Raw genomic sequence first — 24453 nt, 5'->3', positions numbered from 1 at the left:
ATATTAGTTCGTCTGTGTATCACAAGTTGATTAAAAATTCCATTGATCTATTTATGATTAAAGCTCAGACGAAATCCTCTTCCGTATTAGGCTAATAGGTTCCTGGCCGAGCAAATCCTAGTTCAGTATTCCACGTAATCTTTATGTAATGACTGTATAAAATATTTCCATTGTTATTATATAGACAAACAGGAGGCATTGCTGTTCTGTTGTCATTGGTGGCTTTACTTTCATTGTTAATGTTTTATTTTAAATTGGGAGCTTTTTATTCATTCAAAATGTTCTAGTTTAGTGATTTACCGTTATCACGCAGGGCACAATTCTGTGATTAGGGATTCTATTTGGGTAGCTGTTTGGTAATTTGGAGCTTTTAAAGGGACAATTCTGTGAGACTAATTCTGTTTCATAATCATGAAGCAAAATATGATACAAATGTACTGTTCAAAATTCCTTATGAAACATATAACAAGAAATATTGACAAATATCACGATATTGTTAAGTACTTTGGTTGATACTGTTGGAATTCCAAATCGTTGATCAATACGATTGAGCGTGTACAACATGTACGCTGTACCCATCCTCCGCGCCAAAGTAACACACGTTAAACAAATGCAATACATAACCACTGAGGAGTTGATGAAATTATTGTTAGACAAGATCATGCATCTAAAAAGGTAAACTCACAACTGTAAGAGCGATTTGAGTAGTTCTAGACAAAAACTCTTTATTACACTGGCAAGGGCCAAGGTTCGGCATATAAGACATCCGACCATTATGTGTAATGGCGGACAAAAAGCGAATTTTAACATTTCACATACATTTCACTACAATGGGATTTTCTTGCCTATCACAGTAAAACCACCTAATCTTGTTTCTATTAGAACTGTTTTGTTTCCGAAATATTTCTAATAAGTTTGTATACATGCACTCTTAGACTGAATTGTCCCTTTAATGACATTTTAGGTAAATTTAATGACAAGTGATATTAGTTATATTTATGGAGAAAAAGAATGATATTTCTGTACTTCATATTTTTGGACATCATATATTTATTCGCATGGCATATGAATACATACTCGTAAATGTAGATGTTTAAAATATTATTGGCAGGGAAAACATTTTCCTGAAACATTTGGTCATATTGTGAATTTCGAACAAAAAGTCCGGTAAAATCAAAGCTAAACAGTAATTCAACTTTACTGACAAATTTACTTTGCTAGTTAAGATACTATCTATCCTTAGGCCGCTTAGTTTAAATACATGTAGATCTATCTTTAGGCTTCCGGTCGGTGAAACTTTCCTTATTGTAACGTGTAATGGAACCCCTTGAAGAAATTATCAATTTTGACAACTTTTTTTTTACATCTTTAGAATTGTTTATTACAAATAAATACATGCATACTAAACCAATTGTTATGAGTTCTGATAAAATAGTACTTTTTATTATAAGTAATCAAATCTACTTCGATCGCCCTGGAATTAAAAAGAGAATATCAAAGGTTTCTGGAGGATGGTAACTGAAGCAATGTGGGTAGTTTACCTTTCTGTACACTGTTGTGTGTGTATGACGCCATCTTTAATAATATATTGCGTGCAAAGGTGTAATAAGGAGACGATTGTATAGACAGTCAATGCACTTCGGAAAAACCCATCAAGGCCAGATTGGTCGATTGAATCCCTACGGATGGTCAGAGCGTGCTAACCTAACACAATCTAAAACCACATAATGGAGGGATACATTATACGGTGCTGAAATATCAGCATGTTAGATTAGAAAGAAATTTACAACATCCGACGTGGATGGCTTGGTTTGTTTAGATTTTTGTTTAAAACGTCGTCCCAACAGCTACTTTTTATTCAGGATGGTCAGCGTTATTTTCTTTCTTTCTTGTTTTAGGTTATAATATCTGCAATAAAGTTAAGCAAATATGTCATGTCTTCAAGTCTACAAGTACTGTATTTCATATCAATATCAACTGTAGGCTTCGATCATTTTTCTTAGGAAATTTTCTTAACTAGTTAATTTCTTTAAAATTTCTGAAAAAATCGTTTATTAGATTTATGTTAACACACTAACAAAATAAAGCAAATCTAGATCCAATAAAGAATATTTGAATGTTAAAAGGATGTCTAGGGAATTAATTTAAAATTGCCCTTTTAAATCCGAAATAAAACTGAAGACCAAAACTGCAATTATATAATGAATCAAGTACAATGGCCATAATGAATACACACAGTGGTAATGCAAACCGGCTGATGTGAACTGATTATTCTCGTTATTTCTAATTAGATGACGCATATAATTTTTGTCACAGTTGCTATAGAGACATTCACAATCCAAACGAATTACATCCGTATTTACCATGCCATCAGTTCTTGTTAAGGTTGATACAGTATAATGTTACATGTACGGAAGCTTATACCAATTTCATATTCAATAAAATGAAATATTCCGTGTACCAAGAAGAAATTGCGAAAGATAAAAGGAGAGAATAAAAAGTTCAACAATGCCACAAAAAGAACAAAGAAATCACTCAACGATGACCTTGTTATAATATATGTGAGGTTAAGGTATATAGCGCACAAATGATCCCATACAATATTTTGTAAACATTATGATTTTTTATTGGCTGGTAACTGTAGCAACGAATGGTCTTGTTGGAGTCTTTAAATTGATAACAAAGAAAGTAAAATGGTCGGTTCATCAACCACCTATCATTCTGTACAGGTAGTACTTGGGTCGTGACGCTCTACTCTGTAATAAATATTTCAGGTAAACCCCTTCACATAGGTGATGCATAATTTACGTTAATGATGGCCATATCTCTAGTGTCTTAATGTAAGAAAGTCTTGACGCGGTCTAAGATATTGCGTACAATTCAAACGTTTCTAAGCCGGTTTCTACAAACACAACTATCTCCAGGCACTTTCAATGACTACCTTTGTACCATACGCCGAGATTAATTATTGCACGAGTGAGAGAAACGGCTTACACTCATCCACAAACAGTTCGCGATATTTATATACATCGTATAGTTAATTACAGCGCATCACATATATATATAGTGTTAACAAGCAGAGAACAGTAATGAACAGGCATTGGTACATACTCAGTAAGCAGGCTGATACAAAATAATCTTCACAGAACAAGATTAAGTGGATGTTGTTAATCATACACGCACCCGATACGTAAGGGAGGGCTTATTAACAAACATCTTGCTGCAAAGCCATACCCTGTACAATTACCATCGCTTCACAAAAGACCTGAGGGTTAATTGTTACTTATTCTCAAAATGAAGCACGATTTCGCAGTCAAAACTAGATAAAGAGGGAGACATTTGAACTTAACAATCTAACTTTACATAATATATATATATCGATGTTACAGGATAATTAAAATACATTTCTTATTATTGCGCGTCATTTTATTTTGTATAAGAAATTAAAAAAAAAAATCAAATTGAAAACCCAAAACAAAATTGAAAAACTTACAAGCAAAAACTCTTTTCCCTAATAGTTCGGTATCGTATAATTAAAAACAAACATAAATATGTTGTGAACCAACTTATTTTCGTGTGTGATTATTTCAGGTATTTTGGCGATTAGATCTCGTAATAATTAAGCCTCGCAAAAAATGATTCAAACACAAGGACAGTAGACCTCTGTGATTATTATTAAATTTCAAAATTGAATTCATATTAATAAAGTTGCTCAGCATAAAATACGAAATTAAGTTGCAGCAAAATTGAGTTTGTTTACTTCAGTATCACAGTATCTACTTACAGTTAACCAACTTTTAGCATGCTCGATTGAATTTGTGTTTTTTCAATAGAGATAACAATTTGCAAAAATTCAATGCTGATACATGGTTTTAATCACAGGTATAATGTCAGAAATCAAATTAAACAAAAGGTCAAAGTTTTCATGATCTTGGCTTAAAATGAAATTTTAGCAGTTTAAAATTTTTCCATTTTTGGATTTCAGGTTACATTATGTATATATACATCCTCGATATTCCATGGGCTCCGATTACTTACAATCTCTACACCCCTGGACTATCTCATAGTGAAATTGAAGGCAGCTCAGCTGAAAACATTTGACCAATCACAGGCCAGCAAAGATTTCCTTTGAAGACTACAGAGAGAGCGACACCTAACATCAAAGCCACACAGTCAACCACAGTGCACCGGTATACGGTTCTTTTGATGTACATCAAATGACTAAATTACCTGTTCTGTTGCCTCCAGTTTTACTATGAGATAGTCCAGGGGTGTAGAGATCGTAAGTGATCGGAACCCCTGGAGTATCGAGGATGGTATATATATGACTCAATCCCTTCTCAGGATTTTGTGAATCAAATTTTCGATATCATACAATGTCCCTTGAAATCGCAAAAACATCATCCCCATGAAAACAACCAGCTATACAGTAAATGAGTTGAAATCTAAGCTATCCTACAGCACACAGCTAAATTATAAATTTTATTCTGGTTATTACTGATTTTGAGGTAAATAATAGAAAAACAAGGACTAGACATACATGCTTGATAATGAGAAAAGCATTAAGATATAATTTCATTCCTAAAGATAATCATTTGAATAGTTTGCGTAGAAGTGTATACAAGTGAGAATTATTTTGAGCAATAAATGATTTACTTGGTGAACACTATTCTATCTGTACATTTATTAAAACAAATACAGATACACTTGGAAGACTGACATACATAGTCATTTATGATTTATAAATATTTTAATCTAGTGAAAAGGTATCATATGCAAAGATAATAAAAATAAAGCTCTATTCATCTAATCCTGTCAGGATATATAGAAAATGATAGATGTTCACTTTGGTTTTACTAGTGGGTTCTGCACTCCTCCATAGGATACCCAAGGGTACACAGGGCGATTGGAAAATGGTGAAAATCATAAGGTGAGGACCATCAGAACAGCTTCAGAGTGTGGTTGGTTTTGAGGTTTATTTTCCACCAACCTGTTTTGCCCGTGTACATGGCTTCTTCAGGACAACAAATACACGATTCTTACCCTTATTGTACTACAAAAGATTTAAAGCAATACACAATGTATAACCTGATAACTATATAGGTTAAATTTTTTCCCAATTTTAACTTTTTTTTTAGCAATTTTAATTTTTTTTGCAATCTGGATTTCATGTTCAATGATGACATCATTTCCCAATATTTCATTGATGAAATTTTTCGTAATCTTAGCAATGCCCCATAATATTGTAAAAACATCACCAATGTGAAAAAAAGCAGCTATATGGTTCCATCAATGAAAAACAAAGACGATGACCAAGAATAGTGGCCAGTTAAATCATTCCATGGCAATGTATGGCATTCTATGTGGTAACATATTTCAGTATAAGAAAGGCCATAGTCACAGCACATCTACATGTTGTATTCCAACCAAAGTAAAATACCATTCAAATGTTGTACCTGAAAACATACTAGTTGATTATTGTTCAAGGTGAATTATTGAACAATTTACTTAAAATACAGGTATACTCTGTACATAAAATTTGAACATTGTGGTATCTGCATATTTGCAACTTTGAGGTTGATTTGAGTGCGGCCTGGAAAAGTCTATGGCCAGACAAAAAATAGATTATGCTAGTATGGATTTAATTTTTTGTTAATTATATGATCTTTAAACACTTATACCTGTAGTCTAAAATTTAAAATTCACAGGCATCTTATTAATTACTATCATCAGTACAACCATGTATTCATCAATTTTGAAAATAAAATGATCATCCCCCATCCTCCCTGACAAAAAATTCCACATTTGATCCTTGCAGTAGGCAGATTCAGAAATTTCTATTTAAAGCAAAAATTTGATATTACATATTAACATACAATAAATCTTATTATGTTATTTTTATCAAAGTAAGTTGTTGAAGTATTATCATGTGACTATAATTGTGTAGCCTAGAATAACATGTTGGTTAAAAAAGCTACATGGTCAATTTTAAAAATAATAACTGAAACAGAATTAAGAATGTCAAAAACAAATATACCTAAATATCATAGTAATAATCTTTGACACAATATTCCCAAGACATTTCTTAATTCTTTATTGAAAAAAACCCCATATTTTTACTGAAAAAAAAGATGTACAAATTTTGTATTCTTTCTCTAAATTACAAAATATCTTGTTGTCTTAATGGTATTGGTCCTATAAAAAACATCCCAACAAAACAAAATGGTAATAAAAAATACCCCAGTATACAAAAATGAAAAGAAAATATCTAAAGAAAAAAAATCTGATTAAAATATATGAAACTTTGATCAAAACCAAAGTTAAAACAGTAACGATTAGATTTAAATTAGATTTAATATTGAAATAAGTGATTAAAGCAGTTCATATCAAAACTGATTAAATCACTTCACATGGGAACCATTAGTTAAAGCTTAAAGTGAAAACATGAATAAAACACCAGCATATATATATCGTGTCAATAATTTTGTGCTTCATCTAACACAAATGTACAAATTCTTAATCACTAATATGAATTTATCACAGATGGCATGAGGACGTGTTCAGATAATTGGCAGTAACATTAACTATCATCATAAATCAATGCATCGTCAAGTAATTATGCTTTAACAATAAAGTCAATATTGAATTGATGTATTGTTAAAATTCACATGGAGAAAATTTCGCTATTTTCTTGTAATTACGAACGTGGAGTGTAACGTAATCAGAAGCCTCGGCTAACGAAGATGATCTGACCAAGAATATAGTGAAATTTTATACCACTTCATATAAAAGAAACTATATTGTACATGCGCATATTTCTTATTTGCATATTACAGAGTTATCTGCCCTTGGGTGTAGGTATGGAATGTGACATCATGTGTTTGCCAGCGTAAAATCGTACTTTTCAGAAAAAACACACGAGTTTCTTACATAGTGATGACACACACAATGGATACCTAGGTAAGGGAGGAAACTCTGTAATAGACAAAGATGGAATACTTAAATCATTCTAAGGACTAGAACACTACATCTGGTAACATCATATTTCAAAGTGACCAAGGTCAAGGTAGGCCCAGCATGTCTAACAGAATGTTGACCTTGACATTAAGCCAGGATGTTTGTTTTTTCCGGAGTCCAGTTACCCAGTTTTTGGGGAGATGAGAGAATCCTTCCTTACAGCCAAGGAGAGCTCCTGCCACACATGCGTTACTGTTTGCATCTCCTGTCTTCATGATCAGCTTCATAATGGCCGCTCTGTAGCGACGAAATCAACAAACAAATCACTGGATATATTCAGTCCTTATTACAAATAACTTTTTATTTAAAACGTATTCAAGAATACATATTTCATGACCAAGCAATGTTGGCTCTTACTGATATGAATAGTGTATTTACATTTTCCAGAAACATTTTAAATTGTGTTAAAGCTCTCTGACAAAATTTTATGATAATATGTATCTTGCAAAACTAAAGTGGTTTATAATAGTAAGGCAATAAATCTTCCATCAAAGGGGACACATAACATAAAAGTTAACCATTTCATTAACTCAAACATAAACAATTGTGTCCGGTAATTCTGGGTGTCCAGTAAGTCTGCGCATGTGTAACCGACGATATTTCCTGCTGTCCAGAAAATAACAGCCATTCGGTAAATTTCATATCACAGCAAAACATTGTCATAAATTCATCAAAGTTCGTTTTTTGTTGAAATGTGTTATTGTTATAATCAGTTAGATCAGATCATGAAATGTGTTCTTACACTACAGATACACATGTATTTGATTTTCATCCCTAGTTCAACAGTTATTATATTTATATTCAAAACAGCATACTTTGAAATCAGCACACGTCACCAATAAACTAATCTAACATGTATTGGCCTCTATACCAAGTGAAATCTCTCCGGAAATTACTATATTCTACACATGCGCAGACTTACCGGACATGTCAACATCCGCAGAGACGTGGGGGTAGCCACATTTTACGCCTTGTAACTCTAATATTTTGATAGATATTTCATTTCTTTAAAGATGTTTCAAAAGATAAAACTTCAGCCTTTCTATTGATGTGCATTTTATCATATTTGCGTGAAAACAAAATGACAGCTACAAAAGTCTTACTCTTAAGTGCGCAGATACACCGGCCTGCACTTCTATACCCTATTATGGGGATATCAACACATACCTAAAACCTTGGTTGGATCTCAAGCTCACTAGACCAGCACTCATTGCCATAAAAGTGTGTCCCATCTTTCTCTCGTCAAGCACCTTCAAACTGAACAAAAAGAAAACTTTCATTCAAACCTATCTGATGAAAGTTGCCAAAAGATGTCTTCCTACTAGACACATGTTTATAAGTCAAAGTGACGTACACTATGCACAGGGTATTGTTGTTACTATACATTACACAATCAGTAAATTACTTATCGCATTCAGATTTAACACTTCCATAATTTGCTAATCAACCAAATTTTTTAATTGAATTCTAATTGGTACATTTTGTGCAGTCTTGCATGCGGTTCATAATTTATATATATTTTTACTTTTCTTTAATTTGGAGGGAATGAATAAATGAAAGAATGATACGGTTGTTGTGAAATATAATGGAAATCTTGCAGGAGGATTCAAATAGTAATGACAGGTGATTTGTTTGTTGGTCCACCTTTGTAATTAGATAATTTGTCATATATCTTGGTAAATAATATCCACATGTTATCTAAGGACATTTATCTATTTTCCTGGGTTTTAAGGATGAGTGAAATTATCCAAATCTAGGATGGCCATTTTAATAATGACTCACTTGTCCAGATTATCCATATCACAGTACTGGTTGAACTCCTCAATTTGTTCTGGCTCCTTAAGGAACTCCTGACCGGTCAGTTTGGCCTTGGCTATTACCTCCTCCAGATTTTCAGCATTGGACAAGTCCTTCCTACCCTGAATAGGTTAAAACGGTCATTAGCTGTACTTATAGGATAATTTAAAAATAAATAAATGTTTGAGTTATGAATGTAATGAACTTCCATTTATCTGTATGAGTATTTGAGATTGACCACATACTAAGAAAGTTTACAAGAACCAACATAATACAGTTTCATACTTTAAACTAGACGTTTTAAAGGATTCTACAAGTTTTGAAGGTCTCTATAAGAATTTTTAACGGCTGTGTGTGTTTTATAACAAGGTTTCCCTGTATTCTCGAATATCCCCTGCCATTCATAAACACGTTGTTCATCTATTTATTTGTTATTCACAATCTAAAACCCTTGTAATCATATTAACAGGTCTCGGAGAACCTCATTATCCAAAACTAATATTACTCTTAAACTCTAATTGTTTCCAGCAAAACTTAAAAATAAACATTCCAACAAACTTATTTTGAATACACAGATACTTTATAGATGCTATAATATTTACTGTAAACCAACTTATTTTTATGGTACACTTTTAATCTAGTTGCATTTAAAACGTTTTTGTGACAATTTATTTTTGCGAATTCTAATCGCTGATGTTACATGCCAAATTTGATAGCACACAAAAATGAGTTGGTTTACAGTTGACACAGAGCTATGTGATAAAGTGCGTAAAAGACCAGAGTCTAACTCGATTTGCTCACTTCTAATTTTAGACTAAACTTCTGTTCACTTGATTTGCAGCTCTTCTACTTCTGGAAGCTCCTCTGTCTATAGGCTGAGCTCAACTCGATTTGTGCTCTTCTAAGAAGAGAAGTCTTCTAAGAAGATCTTCCAGCCTATAGACGGAAGAGCTTCCAGAAGTAGAAGAGCTTCAATCGAGTGAACGGAAGTTATATTGTGGAAGTAGAAGAGGGCAAATCGAGTTAGGCTACAGAAGATCTTCTCAGAAGACTTCTCTACTTAGAAGAGTGCAAATCGAGTTGAGCTCAGATAATTTTTAATCTGATTGCCAGGTGTTCTGATAGCCAGGTGACACAATGCTTTTAATCTGAGAGTTTAATAGGTACCTGTAACATCAGCGCTACCAGGACAGAGATGACCACACAGGAGGCTGTTGATCGAGGGTCAGCATGAGTGGCACGAGAAATCCTCGTTGTGTTATTGACAACCTCTAACAAGTCAAAGAAGGACGGTATTCCTAAAACAAGGTGTAAAATGTGTCAATAAATAGTCTTATTAGAATGCATCCAAAACATAATATTTCTTTAACATATTTTCAAGTTACTTAAAAGTCTGTTCAAAGCATTATTTGATTAGAATAGTGTATACTGTAATGCTACATGCATGGTACTTTCTCAAATAATTTCTCAAATGGTTTAATTACACAATTACTGATATTTACTTTTGTGCTCTCCAGAGAGATTGTTAACACAACAATATTGCAGTGTTTAAATCGTTTATATCTTCATTAGATCCATGTAAAATTAGAACTTGTTAATATTATGGTATACTCACAACTATGATGACTATATAATGTCATACAAACCTAGTATAGCAGTCCGCACTATTGCACCATTATCTACTCCAGGGCTTTCACACCCATCACAGGAAAAGGAAGCCGGACTGTTACTGGGGACAGACTGGCTTCCATTGTTATTGGTCGTGTCTCCGTTCCAACCAAACACACCAGAGACAGTCGGAGAGCTTGGCACACTGCCGTTCTGTGTCAATGGCGGCCACTGCATGTGGTACACTTCTTCTGATACACTGTGTGGTTTATCTGTGTATGTCTTGTTAGATGTTACCTGTTATATCAAACAAAAGATCTCTGTTTAATGTAAATCCATATTTAGGATAATATACTTATATAGTCATAAATAAAACTAAATATTTTGATGAGAAGAAACAAATTAAATAACTTTCCAATATACCATACTTTACTAACCATGTTATATCTGGAAATAGAAGGAAAATTGGGTAAAATTTACCAGGTTATATTTAAAAGATTGTTGGACTTTTTTACCAGTATATTGAGTTCTGACTACCAAAGAATTTACCCAAGTTTGCAAAACTTTCTCCAGCAATATTGCACATACAAACAATTTCAAACAGAAAATCATTAAACAATAATTAATTTTCTCTTTTTTTTTCTCTGGCTTTCTGATTGGCCTATTCATATTTTTCATTCCACGATGAAAATAAATGGAATCGTACGTGTAAACGTATTTCATTTTATAAAGTAGCTTGGAAAATTAATTATAAGCATTGAAGTCACTATTTTTAATTTCATCAGAGTATGAAATAAATTTTGTTTGCAAACTTTTGTGAGAATCCGCTATGCGGATTCACACAGTTTGCAAACAAAATTTCTTTCATATCCCGATAAAATTAAAAAATAGTGACTTCAATGCTTAATTGATAACATTAAAAATAAGTTTTGTAGCTTAGAACTGATATAAATTATTTTACTTCACCTGTTGTATAGTTGGACTGAGGATAATGCCTTCTGTATCACCAAGCTCAGGGAAACCTTTCTGACACCAGTGTGAGAGACGTTTGGCAAAGTCTAACTCATCTACAACGCCTCCCCAAGATATCACAGAATCCAAAACTAGCACCTGTAAATTAAATAGGTTTGTCCTTTTCTAGATAAAATCACTCATAAATGTATTTAATTCACAACAATAATATTGTTTACTAGATGCAAACATCATTTGGTAATTAGAATCCATATGGACATATGAACCTTATAATTTTTACAAACTCTTCAGAAAACATCTTTTGAGAGTAAAAACTTGCTAGCTAGTCAGAAAGCTACATTATAATCACTTCAATTAAAGCTAGATTCAGATAAAATTCTTTGACAATAAAACATTACATTTGTTTAGATATAAGAGAGCTTACAAATAGGTCAAAGTTAGATGTCCAGTCTCCAGGTCTCCAGCGGACTCGATGTCTGTCCACTACGATGTCCGAGTACTGTATGTCTGTACTGGTATAGTGGAAGGCTGCCTCATCTACAGACAAACCTCGGGTGGCCAGACCCACAGCATCTCCTATGGCAGCACCATATATCAGTCCTGTGGTTTTATATTGAATCATTATAATTTGGAAATGTGACAAAAATAATCATCTTACTTGTTAGATAATCTATTATACACTGTATATGAAACCTCGCCTTTTCATTACTATAACTCAAGGACATTAAAAGTATGCAACTCTGAATCATGTGTGAAGACAAGATGAAATGCATCCTTATAAATGTTCTTATAAAAGAAATGTCCACAACTAAATGATTTTACATGATGTCAGTCAGGGAAAGATTTTCACATATAATGTTCATTTTTTCTATATAACAACAACACCTATTTTGTGTATTTGAAGTCTGTAGCAAATTATTCTGGTTTTTTAATTCAAACATTTTCTTTTAAAACACACAATGTAATACCTAGCTGCATAGAATGTTTTAGTTCACAATTTTTTGAATAGTAAATACGATAATTATCTGTCTATTGAATCAGATTGATTTTCCAATTCTCATGTTATGTAAAGGAATGTATACCAAATAAATAGAGGATTAAATATTTAGACTGTAACAACTTTTTATAGAATAAATTTGATTATCTCAACAAGAGAAATTATGGAAATCAAAATTTTAAAATTCCAATACTTGCATTCTTTCCTTGAATACCTACCAATGATCTTGTCCCTGAGAACATCTGCATCAAGGTCACTGGCACCAAGGGGAGGTAGTAACGGACTTTTAATTCTACTTGGTGTGTTGGTAGTGTGGGTTTGAGTCTGGATATACTGTACATGAGCTGAATGAGGATTTGGCACAGAGCTTGGCAGCTGGTTCCCTCGGACACGAACAAATTCATTCAGGTTATTGCTAGGAAGACGATCCGTATACGGATGTAGAGAAAAATATTTCTGCTTTAAAAACTTGATTGTAACTTCTGATCCTTCATCACAGATACACTGTGCTGGCTCTGTCATCCTGTTTCCCTGGGCTAGTAACAAAGTTAATGTTTTACAGTTACCGAGGGACACCGGTAAAATTTTCAGTTTGTTTTTGGAGACATTTAACTTTGACAATGATTCCATTTTCCCTATACCCTCTGGAAGTTCTTTGAGCACATTGTGAGACAAATCTATTTTCTCTAGCTTTACATGATGAACAAATGACTGTGGCAAGGAGTGAAGTTTGTTATGTTTCAGCAATAGTGTCTTTAAATGGAAGAGAAGTCCAAAGCTATCAGGTAGGGTTTCGATCTGATTATGACTTAAGTCCAGAAAGTTAAGGTGGGGCAACCGCAGAGGAAGTTCAGGTGGTAGTTCTGTTAAAGCATTGAACGACACATTCATCCTTTCGTAAAGGCAAATTGAGTCCCGTATACTCCAAGGTATCTCTGAAAGACATGCTTCATGACAATCTCCATCTAAATGCTGAAAAAAAAAATAAAAAAATTTAAGTAATAATTGATAAAGCTCTTTTCTGTACATATCACATATTACAAAAGCATAAAAAGAAATGTTCATTTTCTGAATTTAAGTAATAAATATAATATTATGAATTTGTGATGCTCCATGTTTTTTCATAACTTGGTCATGTAACAAAAAATTGTAACAAATTTATGATATTTTTGTTCTCTAAAACATCAACATAATGATTTATAGAATGGATGTTAATCAAATTCACATAAATGAAGATATGGACATTCCTAAAATTGAATCAGTTTTAATATTATCAAATATAAGATCCTTATATTGAACCTACATTTTTTTTAAACTTAAAATAGCGTGCACAATAATCAACTTACATCAAAACTAATACATAGTCATATTATTTTTATTATGAGGAATTATTCTATTTTAACAAACCTTCAAATACTGCTTGTATGTTATTCTCCTACTCAAGTTGAGTTCTTTCCGCTCATCATCCCGAACTGGGGCAAAATCATGGGACTCTATAGCTCCCATATTGTAACAGGAAGGAACTTTCTGGTAGGTTTAAATAATTACTTCTAATCCCATAATTATTAAATGTTATTTTCTTGATCTAAAATGAAACAGAAACAACATCATCAATTTATGTAATAGTGACGATAATTAGTTTAAAATATTACATGAACATTTTCGTTATTTATCATTTTACGCTTATCTTAGTTTCCGTTATTTTAGTGGACTGTTTAGCACAGGAAAATACCATGCACTGTTATTATTGTAGGAGTATTGAATTGTTATCCCTGTAGAATATAGTTCTCTGTCAACACAGTTGACCTTTTTACATTGTTATAGCTTGTTTCCATCTACCTCGATCTCTAACCCAAAATTTTAATAAAAGCATTTGAAATTTTAAGTGGATAAAGTAAATGCCTATTTACCAATGTTTTTTAGAGACAAAAATATAATCGATCTGTAAATATGTCTATTTGCATCCTTGTTCCTTCACGGGTACTATACTATATCCATTCGCCTTGGACTATCTGATAGTAAAACTGTGTGGCTTTGAAGGTGCATCTCTCTCTCTCTGTAGTCTTCAAATGAAGTCTTTGCAGTCTTATGAATTGGTAAGATTTTTTCTCTTGAATGCCTATAGTTTTACTTTGAGATAGTCCAGGGGTGGGTATATCTGTAACACATATAGTCTGATGCTAACCCTTGCTCACTTGGAGTATCGAGGATGATTTATTTTATAATTAAGGGCCTTAATTACAAACTGGCTACTAAAATGAGTGAACACCAGTTCTTACAATCAATTAAATCTAACACATACAAAAGAGAAGAACATGACAAGATCACGATGGCCGAGTGTACATGTATCCACAGGTATGTGCTTATCGACATCGACTTGTGTTTTGGGGCGCAAAAATCAAATCTACACGAAGATGTTGACATGGATTAACGGTCCAGTGTACACTTCAATGAAACATCATTCAATTAACATATGTCACCTTTTCTATTGTACTCTGTCATCACATCTGTCCAAATATTGATAAAAGCATGTTGACAATCTGACAGCTTCCACGAGTGCACCTGTGGACTACGTCATCATATTGTGTGTACACAGCCGGAAGTAAAGTTTCAGCATAAATGATTTAGCAGACAGCCTCCTCATCTTGATAATGTGCATAATTCCATGGTATAGTGAATTCAAATATGTTTATAGAAAGCATAGAGAAAGCATGAGTATGCATTATTACCATACGATGTTAAACATTTCATTTCATGTTTCAGAAAATTGGACCTAGCATAGGGTTCAATATTACCGGTCGGTGCTATATACTATGCACTATGGTGCTATATACTATGCACTATGGCAGAAAGTGTATTAATTTCTCTGATTGCTTTTGTCCATTTCATCTAGAAATCAAGATTATTAATATTGCAAAATAAATGTGTTTAGGCCTCAAAATTAGAGTGGCCTGTATTATTTGATAAATATGAATGCAGTTCACAGACTAGAAGGGTTCTGTGACTAGCAAATTAGACAGAAACCTTTAGATTTTATTCAAGGTAATTTAATAATAGTTTTGTAACAGGAGAGGAGAAAATGTAGCGGCCAGACCAGGATTCAAACCCGGGACCCTCCGAACACTAGCGGAGTGCTCTACCAACTGAGCTACCTGGTCACCGATGATCGACCCACTCCCATCCCGCTACACTTTAAAGGTCCACTACCTTTCCAAATCGACTTTTAATTTTTTAAATGAGAATGTAAAACGAGATTGATAATTTTGTTGGGTCACAAAAGTTATAAACTTACTGTTAATACTTCATGTATCATCACCTTCTGAACAATTTAATTAAAATTAATAAAATGATGATTTTCATAACGCGGGCTGTCTTATATTTCCTGCCGTCGTCCTAAATACCGCGTGGTAGTTAACAATTACTGCACCAGACGGCAAAAATTCAGCAAAATGACTCTCCACTATTATCATATGTTACGCAAGAAATCTTGCATATGGTTGGTATTGTAACCTCATCTTAGGCCATCGGATTATATTTTCTGATGTTATTAATGTTTTTGAGAAACCTTTATGTTTTGCTCTGGAAAGGTAGTGGGCCTTTATTAAGAGCAATTTTACATTATTCCCTGACCCTTACACATATAGCTGAGCTTAGATAATTAAGGTCTTAATTGCATAAGGTTTATAAGGTCATTTGTGCTATTCTGACAGGGGAATTTTGGGTGGACCAGTAAGTTTGACGTTGAAGGTTCAATCATGGCTGTTTGCAATTAGATGTACAGTAACATTCTTGGTGGTCTAACATTTATTATTTGGTATGTAATGAGACCACTCCAAGTGCAACTCTCATTATATGTGATATTACTGGTTAGCCGGTTTATTATCGGGCATATAATTATTCGGCTAACTAGACAAGACATAATGTTTCATAAGTGTCTTGTCGTGCTATACAATCACTAACTTGGTAGGAGTGTTCAAGTGCATGCAATAGGAGACTGGTAGATACTGGCTTTGTTAGAGATTATACCCCAGTAATAAGAACCTTGGTTGGTATGTTCGAGGAAGAACATGTGTAGCAGATTTTGATTGTACTTATCTTCACACTATAAGGACCAACATTTGAATTCCCCTTTTACATAATGTTTAACTGACACATCTATTTATCATCACAATATCTTTGTGAAAATTGTTTGTTTTAAAATAAAACTTGAAAACATGCATACACATATCCAATTTTTCAGAAGACTCCATTATGAATATTTACAAAGTGGAGGTGTTGGCTGCCATGGTGATGCTATTTCACCTGGCTGTATGTCCATTCACTAAGGTGGAGGAAAGCTTCAACATACAAGCCATGCATGATATACTGTACCATGGTCTGGATATCAAATCTGTAAGTGCTATGGATGTGTTTTCTAACTTTACATTTCATATATATTTATATATTTAGCTTACATAATTCTTTCAAATAATAGATATTAATTAATTTTAATTGGTCTAAATTTAAATTTTCTCTTTGTGTATATAATTACAAACGTTTAATTCGTTAGTCTATTTTATAGTTTATTGTTTTTAAAACTATTTAGCTATTTAAAGTTATATAACACTTATGGAACATCCATTCACTTAAAAATGAAAAGATAGTTGCACTTTTTCAATGAAGAAGAGTTTTTTGTTGTTGTAGAGATTTTTCTTTGTTTCTCTTCTCAGTATGACCACCTGGTATTTCCTGGTGTAGTACCGAGGACATTCCTGGGACCGATGGCAGTGTCTATCACAGTGGCACCATTGGTCTCTATTACAAACTTCCTACAGATCAGCAAATTCTTCACTCAATTTATTGGTAATAAATAAATAACAATTTGATTCACATGGATCTTTTAGGACTTTCACATAGAGCTACCTTTCTGTCACTGTCATTATTTCAGAGAATGATATACATATTTCAAATTTGATTTGACAGAAACATTTTAAAGCATTTTGATCCTCTAAACACTTGTAACTTCTATCTAGAATCATAAGCTTTGATCTTGATCAATTGATTGTCTTTATCATGGTTAATGTAACAATCCTTTCCGGTTGATGCATGGAAGAATTATAATAAATAAATATTCAGTTTTGTAATCCTCAAGTTACACCTTTTAGATGAAGTTATTGAAAATTTATCTCCTGCTTTGTTGAATTTTCAATGTCAATATGTTTCTGATAAACGTTAATTTATTGTATTGTAGTGAGGTGCTGCTTAGGAGCCTTTGTGTTATTTGGAGTGAGTCGATTTGCTGATGGTGTGTTTAAGAAGTTTGGTAGCAGTGTAAAGAATTGGTTTTATATTACAATGATGTCTCAGTTTCACTTCATGTTCTACATAACTAGACCTTTACCCAATGTGTTCGCTCTCTCTCTAGGTGAGTGGAAGTTCGTTAACAGAATTTAATTACAGGTACATGTAAATGATTTATGAATAAGTGTGCTCTCCATTGAGAGAAAGATATTTCACATAATTAAGATTCTGCATTCAGAATATTGATTTGATAAAAATCAATTTCCATGTATCACTTTATTTTCAGATATTAAATATTTGGTATGTCTGTAATGTGATTATTTTTCCAGTTATATCTGACTCAATAGTCAGCTAGAAATTAAATTACATTTTGTATTATCATTGCATAGGTAAACTTCAACAATGTTACATTGTAAATATGTATTTATTTCACATGTTATACAATCTAGGAAAAAACACCTGTCTATAAAGACCATCAAGAAGACAAAGAAAATGGTTTTTATAGTTAAATGGATAATATAGATAAAATTGTGTTGAATATTGCCATTTGGGAACCCAAGAAAGTGGTCTAATTAATCATGTGTTTATTATACAGAAAATGTTGCTAAGGCAGTTTGACATTGTGTGAATTACCTTTACAGTAATGATGGCGTTAGGATCTTGGCTTAAACAACAACATGGCCGTTTTATCTGGTACTCCGCTGCTGCCTGTTTGATATTCCGTGCTGAACTTGCTCTCTACCTCGGCTTGGTAGTACTGATGGAGCTGGCAGTTGGGAGGCTGTCACTCATCAAGTTGTTGAAACATGCCATCCCATCTGCCATCCTTTTTATTGGTAAGTTTCTTATTTTGAAAAAAACTTTGTCAAAAAGAGACAATTTTTAGCTACATTTTTTTCAATAACAATGGTCACAGTGGCAGTGTGGTTAAAATGTCTTGATAAACTTGTATTACCAAAACCCTCCACCTCTTTGTTGTGAAATTGAGTATCATGTAGGGCAGTTGCTAGATACTGACCACTAGTCAGTCGCTTTTCTCCAGGTACTCTGGCTTTCCTCCACCAATAAATCTGGCACATCCTGATTGACCCTGTCTGTTAATAGAATGTTAAAATGAATCAAACCAAACCAAAATCATTGATCAATATCTTTAAAAGATGTAGTTCAGCTTTGCATATTAATTACTTTTTGTAGGAGCTATTCATTATTTGGAATACATGTATTTAGAAACAGAAGTAAAGATATGAGAAATTGTAAACTGTATGTAATTTATTGTCCTCTATCTTAGAAACAAATATTTTAAAACCCAGAAAAATGGAATGAGGATGTGGTATCTTGGGTAGATACCTATTATCGGTATATTGTCTGTGAATAAAGACAGAAAAGATTATTTATGGTCCATTGCTCGCTGTCACTGATGGCTAAGAAACAAACTGGTCTGTGCTAAGTGTCTGGAATTATTTTGTCTTTAAACAAGACAGTATCCTTTGTTGTCTATGGCATATAATTGTTCATATTTTGTTCTATATAGTTGTCACAAGTTACTACTATAAGGAGATCCAGTCTGGAATAGCATATACATGTAACTGTTAAATGGAGCATAAACTATGCTAATAAAACAAACTGAAAGATTCAAACTCAAAAGTATGTATGTATGAAGACATTATGTAACATCTAATTAAGTTATATAATATAGCTTTTAATTTTGTTGACTTTAGGTTCAACGGTTCTGGTGGACTCGTTTTTCTGGCAGAGATGGTTGTGGCCAGAAGGAGAAGTACTTTGGTACAATATCATTCTCAACAAGAGTTCTGCCTGGGGTGTATCCTTACATGGGTTATAAGCTTGTCAATACTGCAAAAACAAATTATGGAAATACATACCAAGGGGGAAAAGATTTTAAATGATTATTGATTAAAACTTTTATCATAAAATTGTTTTGTCATCAAAAGTAGCACATTTAAGCCAATTTCAATCTGGTTCTTTGATGTTTGATCAAAGCCTGTAGCAGTTATTTTATCTGTGATCAACTAATACTTATTTCGGTCTTTTTTGTAGCTCACATTGTTTAGATCTTAAAAAAAGAAACATATCATCAATCAAAAAGCTGTATTATCCATGAATAGGAAATTAAGATGTCATAATGTCAAAGTGACAAATCTGTTATTTTTCATCAACAATTAATATTCCAAAAAGAATGAAAACTACTATTTGCAGAAATTACCTTGAGACTCTTTTCCGGAAATTTGATAGAAATCTCTCTTCAAATGTCCAAATATAAACGAGTCTTTAAGAAGAAGTTCCGATAGAGATTACTCACAAACTTTCATAAGTGGGGACGTAAGGATGATATATAAGTGTGATGTGATATCATCGTAGGTTCATCATAGAAAACATACATTTTTATATGTGAATACTATTAGTACCAGCTATTGAATGCTACTGACCTTAACTTACTATCAGACTGAGCCTTTCCTGTGGTATTTTTACTCTGCCATACCAAGGGCTATGGTCTTTAGCATATTCCTAGTCCCCTTGGGGCTGTATTTCTCCCCTAGACTACGACCGCTCATCTTTCCAGCCGTTGGCTTTGTCTTCCTGTACTCTATATTGCCTCATAAGGAGCTGCGCTTCATCATTTATGTTTTCCCAGTGTTCAATGTTGCTGTGGGGTTAGCTTTGTCACGTCTGTGAGTATTTATTTCAATGTCAAGGATGAATGGGACTAATGCAGGTACCACTTGATACCGATAATTGACCGATCGCCAGCTGTCAATCAAACTGCACATAACTTTGCATTTTGTATTGTGTGTGCTACAATGTTTGCTCTGACATTGAATAGAAACATGTGCGTTAACAAGCATGAGGCGTGGTTATATTTCACCTGGTGATCAGTCAATGTTTGTGCGGGACTAGCATCTCTGGTGGTTATGGAAGGTAAATAATCGCAATCTTCCTGCTGAAATGACGTTAGCGCTGGATATAATCTTTTAACATGATTCCATCACCAATAGATAAAACAGTTCTGCACAAACGTTTTCAGGTATCACATGGTACATAAATTAATCGCATTGTATTCGTTTCAAATATTCAGAGATGTTTACAATTGGTCATCAGACTTTCAAAGGGGAGACAATTTTCTCTATTGCAAGAAGTATATTAGATATTAATTTACTGGGTAAGCAGTTCTTTTTAAAGATTTATGTACCTCATTTATGTGAATGTCTCAAAATTACAGAACTGTCAGTGGGACTTGTCTAATAAACTATACCCCATTACTATAGTGTATCTTTAACACTTTATATTTACCAGATTATAATAGGGTAGCATATTTATGAATTAAAGTTATTGCTGAAACATTTTTTGTCAAAACATACCTTTGAAATTCTTTTCCAGATGGATGAATAGCTCCAAGTCAAAAATGCAGAAGTTAGTTGCTGTTGGTGCTGTGCTCCACCTGTTGGGTAACCTTTCCATGTCGGCAGGCTTCCTTTACATCTCGCGACACAATTACCCTGGTGGTGTGGCTATGAGATACTTTCATCAACTTACACCACCTCACAGCAGTGAGTAACATGTCATATCTATATGTAGTAAATCTGTTTGATTCACACAAACCAGCTTAAGGTGTCCATAACTAGGATTACATCATTAATGTTCCAAGACTCACATTTGGCAGTTGCAAAAAATACTTGCATTAGGTTTAGATTTTCTTGATGTACCAGTTTTTCTCCACAATCAAAACCTTGCATTTAATCATTGGTTTTAATAATCTAAAAGCAAAGTTGTTGTAAAGTTTTGTCTAGTAACCCGGACAAAACTACAGGTAAAATTCTAATTAGCTTTTTGAATGCAATATTCCAATGAGTCCTGAAAGTCTTTTTATTTTCTGTATGGTATCTTTATTTCATAAATGGAATAAAAGGCTCCTATAATCAACTGTTGGTGATGTTAGGCTAAGTGCATTTTTGTGCGATGAAAGTTAAAGTATTTTCATCTGTTATACAGAGGTTCATGTTCACATTGATGTGGCTACAGCCCAGACCGGTGTGTCCAGATTTACTCAGCTTAACAACAACTGGATGTAAGTATCTCTAGTCTCTCTCTAGTCTGTTAGGGAAAGGAAATCGGGGGAGCCAAATTGATGCCCGAGTCGGGAGTCAGGGGGAGAAAACTTCAGTATTCTATTGTTGGTGTCGGAGTCAGGGGGAGACAACTTCAGTATTCTATTATTGGTGTCGGGAGTCAGGGGGAGACAACTTCAGTATTCTGTTATTGGTGTCAGAGTCAGGGGGAGACAACTTTAGTATTCTGTTATTGGTGTCAGGAGTCAGGGGGAGACAACTTCAGTATTCTGTTATTGGTGTCGAAGTCATGGGGAGACAATTTCAGTTTTCTGAAAGTAAATTTAAAAGGTGTGTAGATACATGTATGTGATTTGTTGTTGCAGTTACAACAAGACAGAAGACTTGAGCCCTGGGGGCCCTGATATGATGTCATATTCCCATCTGTTGATAGGAGCTAACAGTGTAAAGGACAAAGCTCTCTACCCCTACAAAAGTACACACACAGTGGAACTGGAGATTCATGGATTTGACGGGTTTAAGATCACCAGAAATCCATCTGCACCATTCAGCTTAAAAATGTCACCAAAGATTTATATCTTGAAAAAGAAAATAAAGTAGAGACTTTTTTTTCTCCATTTTTTTTGTTATTCATATTGAATATTGACATTTAACTAACTTTTTTATATTTGGAATAAATTTACAATGCAATATCAAAGTGTGTTTTAATTTTGACTGAAGAATAATTTAAGTTTGAACTTCAAGTAAAATATAAAGCAACAAAAAAAGTTTGTAAAAAATTACTTTATAAATAGACAATTGCATCACAATCTACGTAATGTACACATTAAATAATCAGATCTAACAAAATCATTTGCAATGATACAGAAACAAGGTTCAACATTTACATAAATATTAATATACAGTCTAATAAAAAAATTATTTTACATCTTAACAAATATGAAAGTCTCATTCACAACCAGAACCAATTCATTCTGTAAGCTATCATATATAAAATACTTTATTGGACGGTTTAATACATGTAAGTTTATATTATACACAAACACCATGCATCAAAATATCACTTATTTAAACCAGGCATGAGCTATTCTAGTTCACTTAAGTTTTGACAGGTTTTGCTAACACAATTTTATAAATAGTTTCCATTGAGAAGTTTCTTGTGGATTCATAAGGATCCTGTATACTAAAGCAACCATGGAGAGAAGTGCTATATTTTGAAGTCTTGGTGTCTGAAAGTTTCTTTACATAAATAGCACTCAACCAAGTTTTTGAATTAAATGTTCAAACGAGGTGTACTAAAAGAAAATCAAGCATATTTGATTTTATGGTGCAATCTGAATTCCATTACTAACTTGGTGGTTCAAAAAAATCCACAGTGCTCCTAGTCAGTGAATATTTAAAATAAAAAGGCTGTATCACACTTTTGGTATATAAATTTCCATATATAGGACGGTATTTAATCTCATTATATATATAAAGCACTACAATGACTTTGTGTGTATAGTTTGCTGTTCGAGGATATACTGTATATCCGATAATTTTTAAAAGCAATACATGCAGGACATATCACAAGGATTTTATCATTGAAATAAAAGAGGTGGGTTAATTATATACATGTATATGCTAGTATAGTTAGCTTGCAAATTTTCCGATTCATTAAAATTTGAATCATGAAAATTTCAAACCATGAAAACAACTGTTTATACCTTCATCGATCTTTTACAGCTTTGATAGGTAAAATTTGTCATTTTCCATTTGCACTTAGGATCACAGAAATATGATATGAGGCAATTATACAAAAACATCACAGTACAGCAAGCCTGTTTTACATATCACTGGATTCATATATCATTAGCTTTCAGTGTACTATGAAAATTTTATTCTATCAGTCATTTTGATTCCTGCTATATATAGGTCCCAACTTCTTCACTTCACAAATGTGAACATATTCACTAACATTTTTTTCATTCATAAACCTAACAGACAAAATTTAACCACATTAAAAAGTTCCTTGGACGGATGAGATATAGAGAGGAATGTGTAAAGTTTGAACACTAGCTAGGAAAAAACCAACATGATGGATTTCTTTCATGATAGATGGTGAGATTTTGTCATTGAATCTCAGTTAAAGCACTAGAACACCGAGTTACAGAAGGGAGAGTTTCCATTCCTTGGTCACAATGGAGAACACTGTTGTATGTTTTAATGTCTCCAGAGAAAAATTCTTCAATTACAAGGCGTGATATTTTTTTTTTCTTTGTTCAGTCTTCCGTAGTTCCTCGGCAGAACGGACAGCTTCCTTTCTGAAGGTATTGTAGCTCAAAGTCATCAGTGTGGAAAAGCTGAAAGGATGAAAAGTAGAAAAAATATAATAAATTTCTAGAAATATATTAATACCAATAATGCAATTGGTATTTCCTCTTTTAAATAACAATTAATTCATGTTACAGCATATGTGTAAAATTTTCAGTCTTTCACATAAGAATCCAAACATAATTATGCATGTTTACTGTGACAGAGATTAATGTGCCATGAGTATGGAAAAAAATAAACTAAGGCTAACTTGTATACAAAATACATCTTGGTTCCCTAATGCGCACCCCTATTTGATACAGTGTTTAAATGCCCTGGCTACGGCGAATATGGTACATGTATATGAATCAATATCAGTTTTGTTATGTATCAAATTATAATGCT

The 24453-nt window shown here is 33.2% G+C and overlaps 3 protein-coding genes across 7 annotated transcripts in view; 1 reads left to right on the top strand and 2 right to left on the bottom strand.

The window, feature by feature from the left end:
* Nucleotides 1-3531: 3531 nt before the first annotated feature.
* Nucleotides 3532-14970, bottom strand: LOC138336954 (uncharacterized). Its single transcript, XM_069286595.1, has 10 exons — nt 14872-14970; nt 13799-13976; nt 12610-13363; nt 11819-11994; nt 11389-11532; nt 10461-10719; nt 9982-10112; nt 8800-8936; nt 8185-8274; nt 3532-7254 (listed from the first exon to the last, which is right to left on the bottom strand). Exons 2-10 carry the CDS (start codon nt 13895-13897, stop codon nt 7062-7064), a joined length of 1983 nt encoding a protein of 660 aa, XP_069142696.1. The 5' UTR covers nt 13898-13976; nt 14872-14970; the 3' UTR covers nt 3532-7061.
* Nucleotides 14954-22364, top strand: LOC138336956 (dol-P-Man:Man(7)GlcNAc(2)-PP-Dol alpha-1,6-mannosyltransferase-like). Of its 2 annotated transcripts, none has more exons than XM_069286596.1 (10): nt 14954-15059; nt 16632-16783; nt 17101-17233; nt 17622-17795; nt 18313-18507; nt 19390-19493; nt 20135-20361; nt 21068-21237; nt 21680-21755; nt 22122-22364. In XM_069286596.1, exons 2-10 carry the CDS (start codon nt 16643-16645, stop codon nt 22354-22356), a joined length of 1455 nt encoding a protein of 484 aa, XP_069142697.1. In that variant the 5' UTR covers nt 14954-15059; nt 16632-16642; the 3' UTR covers nt 22357-22364. The 2 variants fall into 2 exon arrangements, with proteins under 2 accessions (XP_069142697.1, XP_069142698.1); XM_069286597.1 differs by having other exon boundaries at nt 14982-15059; nt 16635-16783.
* Nucleotides 22365-22524: 160 nt separating this feature from the next.
* Nucleotides 22525-24453, bottom strand: part of LOC138336953 (intraflagellar transport protein 122 homolog) — a 32053-nt gene continuing 30124 nt past the window's right edge. For all 4 annotated transcript variants that reach the window (XM_069286591.1, XM_069286592.1, XM_069286593.1 and 1 more), the window contains one exon: nt 22525-24098. In XM_069286591.1, coding sequence (XP_069142692.1) covers nt 24018-24098 — 81 coding nt within the window. In that variant the 3' untranslated portion in view covers nt 22525-24017. The remainder of the gene's footprint in view (nt 24099-24453) is intronic.

The sequence above is a fragment of the Argopecten irradians genome, chromosome 12, assembly GCF_041381155.1.
Source record: "Argopecten irradians isolate NY chromosome 12, Ai_NY, whole genome shotgun sequence".
Classification (NCBI taxonomy): Eukaryota; Metazoa; Mollusca; class Bivalvia; order Pectinida; family Pectinidae; genus Argopecten; species Argopecten irradians.
This window is presented reverse-complemented; position numbering and strand designations above follow the sequence as displayed.

Coding starts and splice junctions, on each gene's coding strand:
- LOC138336956 (XM_069286596.1), top strand. CDS start 16,643: ATGAATATTTACAAAGTGGAGGTGTTGGCTGCCATGGTGATGCTATTT. Junction 16,784..17,100: donor ATGGTCTGGATATCAAATCT/GTAAGTGCTATG, acceptor TTCTCTTCTCAG/TATGACCACCTGGTATTTCC. Junction 18,508..19,389: donor ATCTGCCATCCTTTTTATTG/GTAAGTTTCTTA, acceptor TGTTGACTTTAG/GTTCAACGGTTCTGGTGGAC.
- LOC138336954 (XM_069286595.1), bottom strand. CDS start 13,897: ATGGGAGCTATAGAGTCCCATGATTTTGCCCCAGTTCGGGATGATGAG. Junction 13,364..13,798: donor CATACAAGCAGTATTTGAAG/GTTTGTTAAAAT, acceptor TTTTTTTTTCAG/CATTTAGATGGAGATTGTCA. Junction 7,255..8,184: donor AGATCCAACCAAGGTTTTAG/GTATGTGTTGAT, acceptor TCGTCGCTACAG/AGCGGCCATTATGAAGCTGA.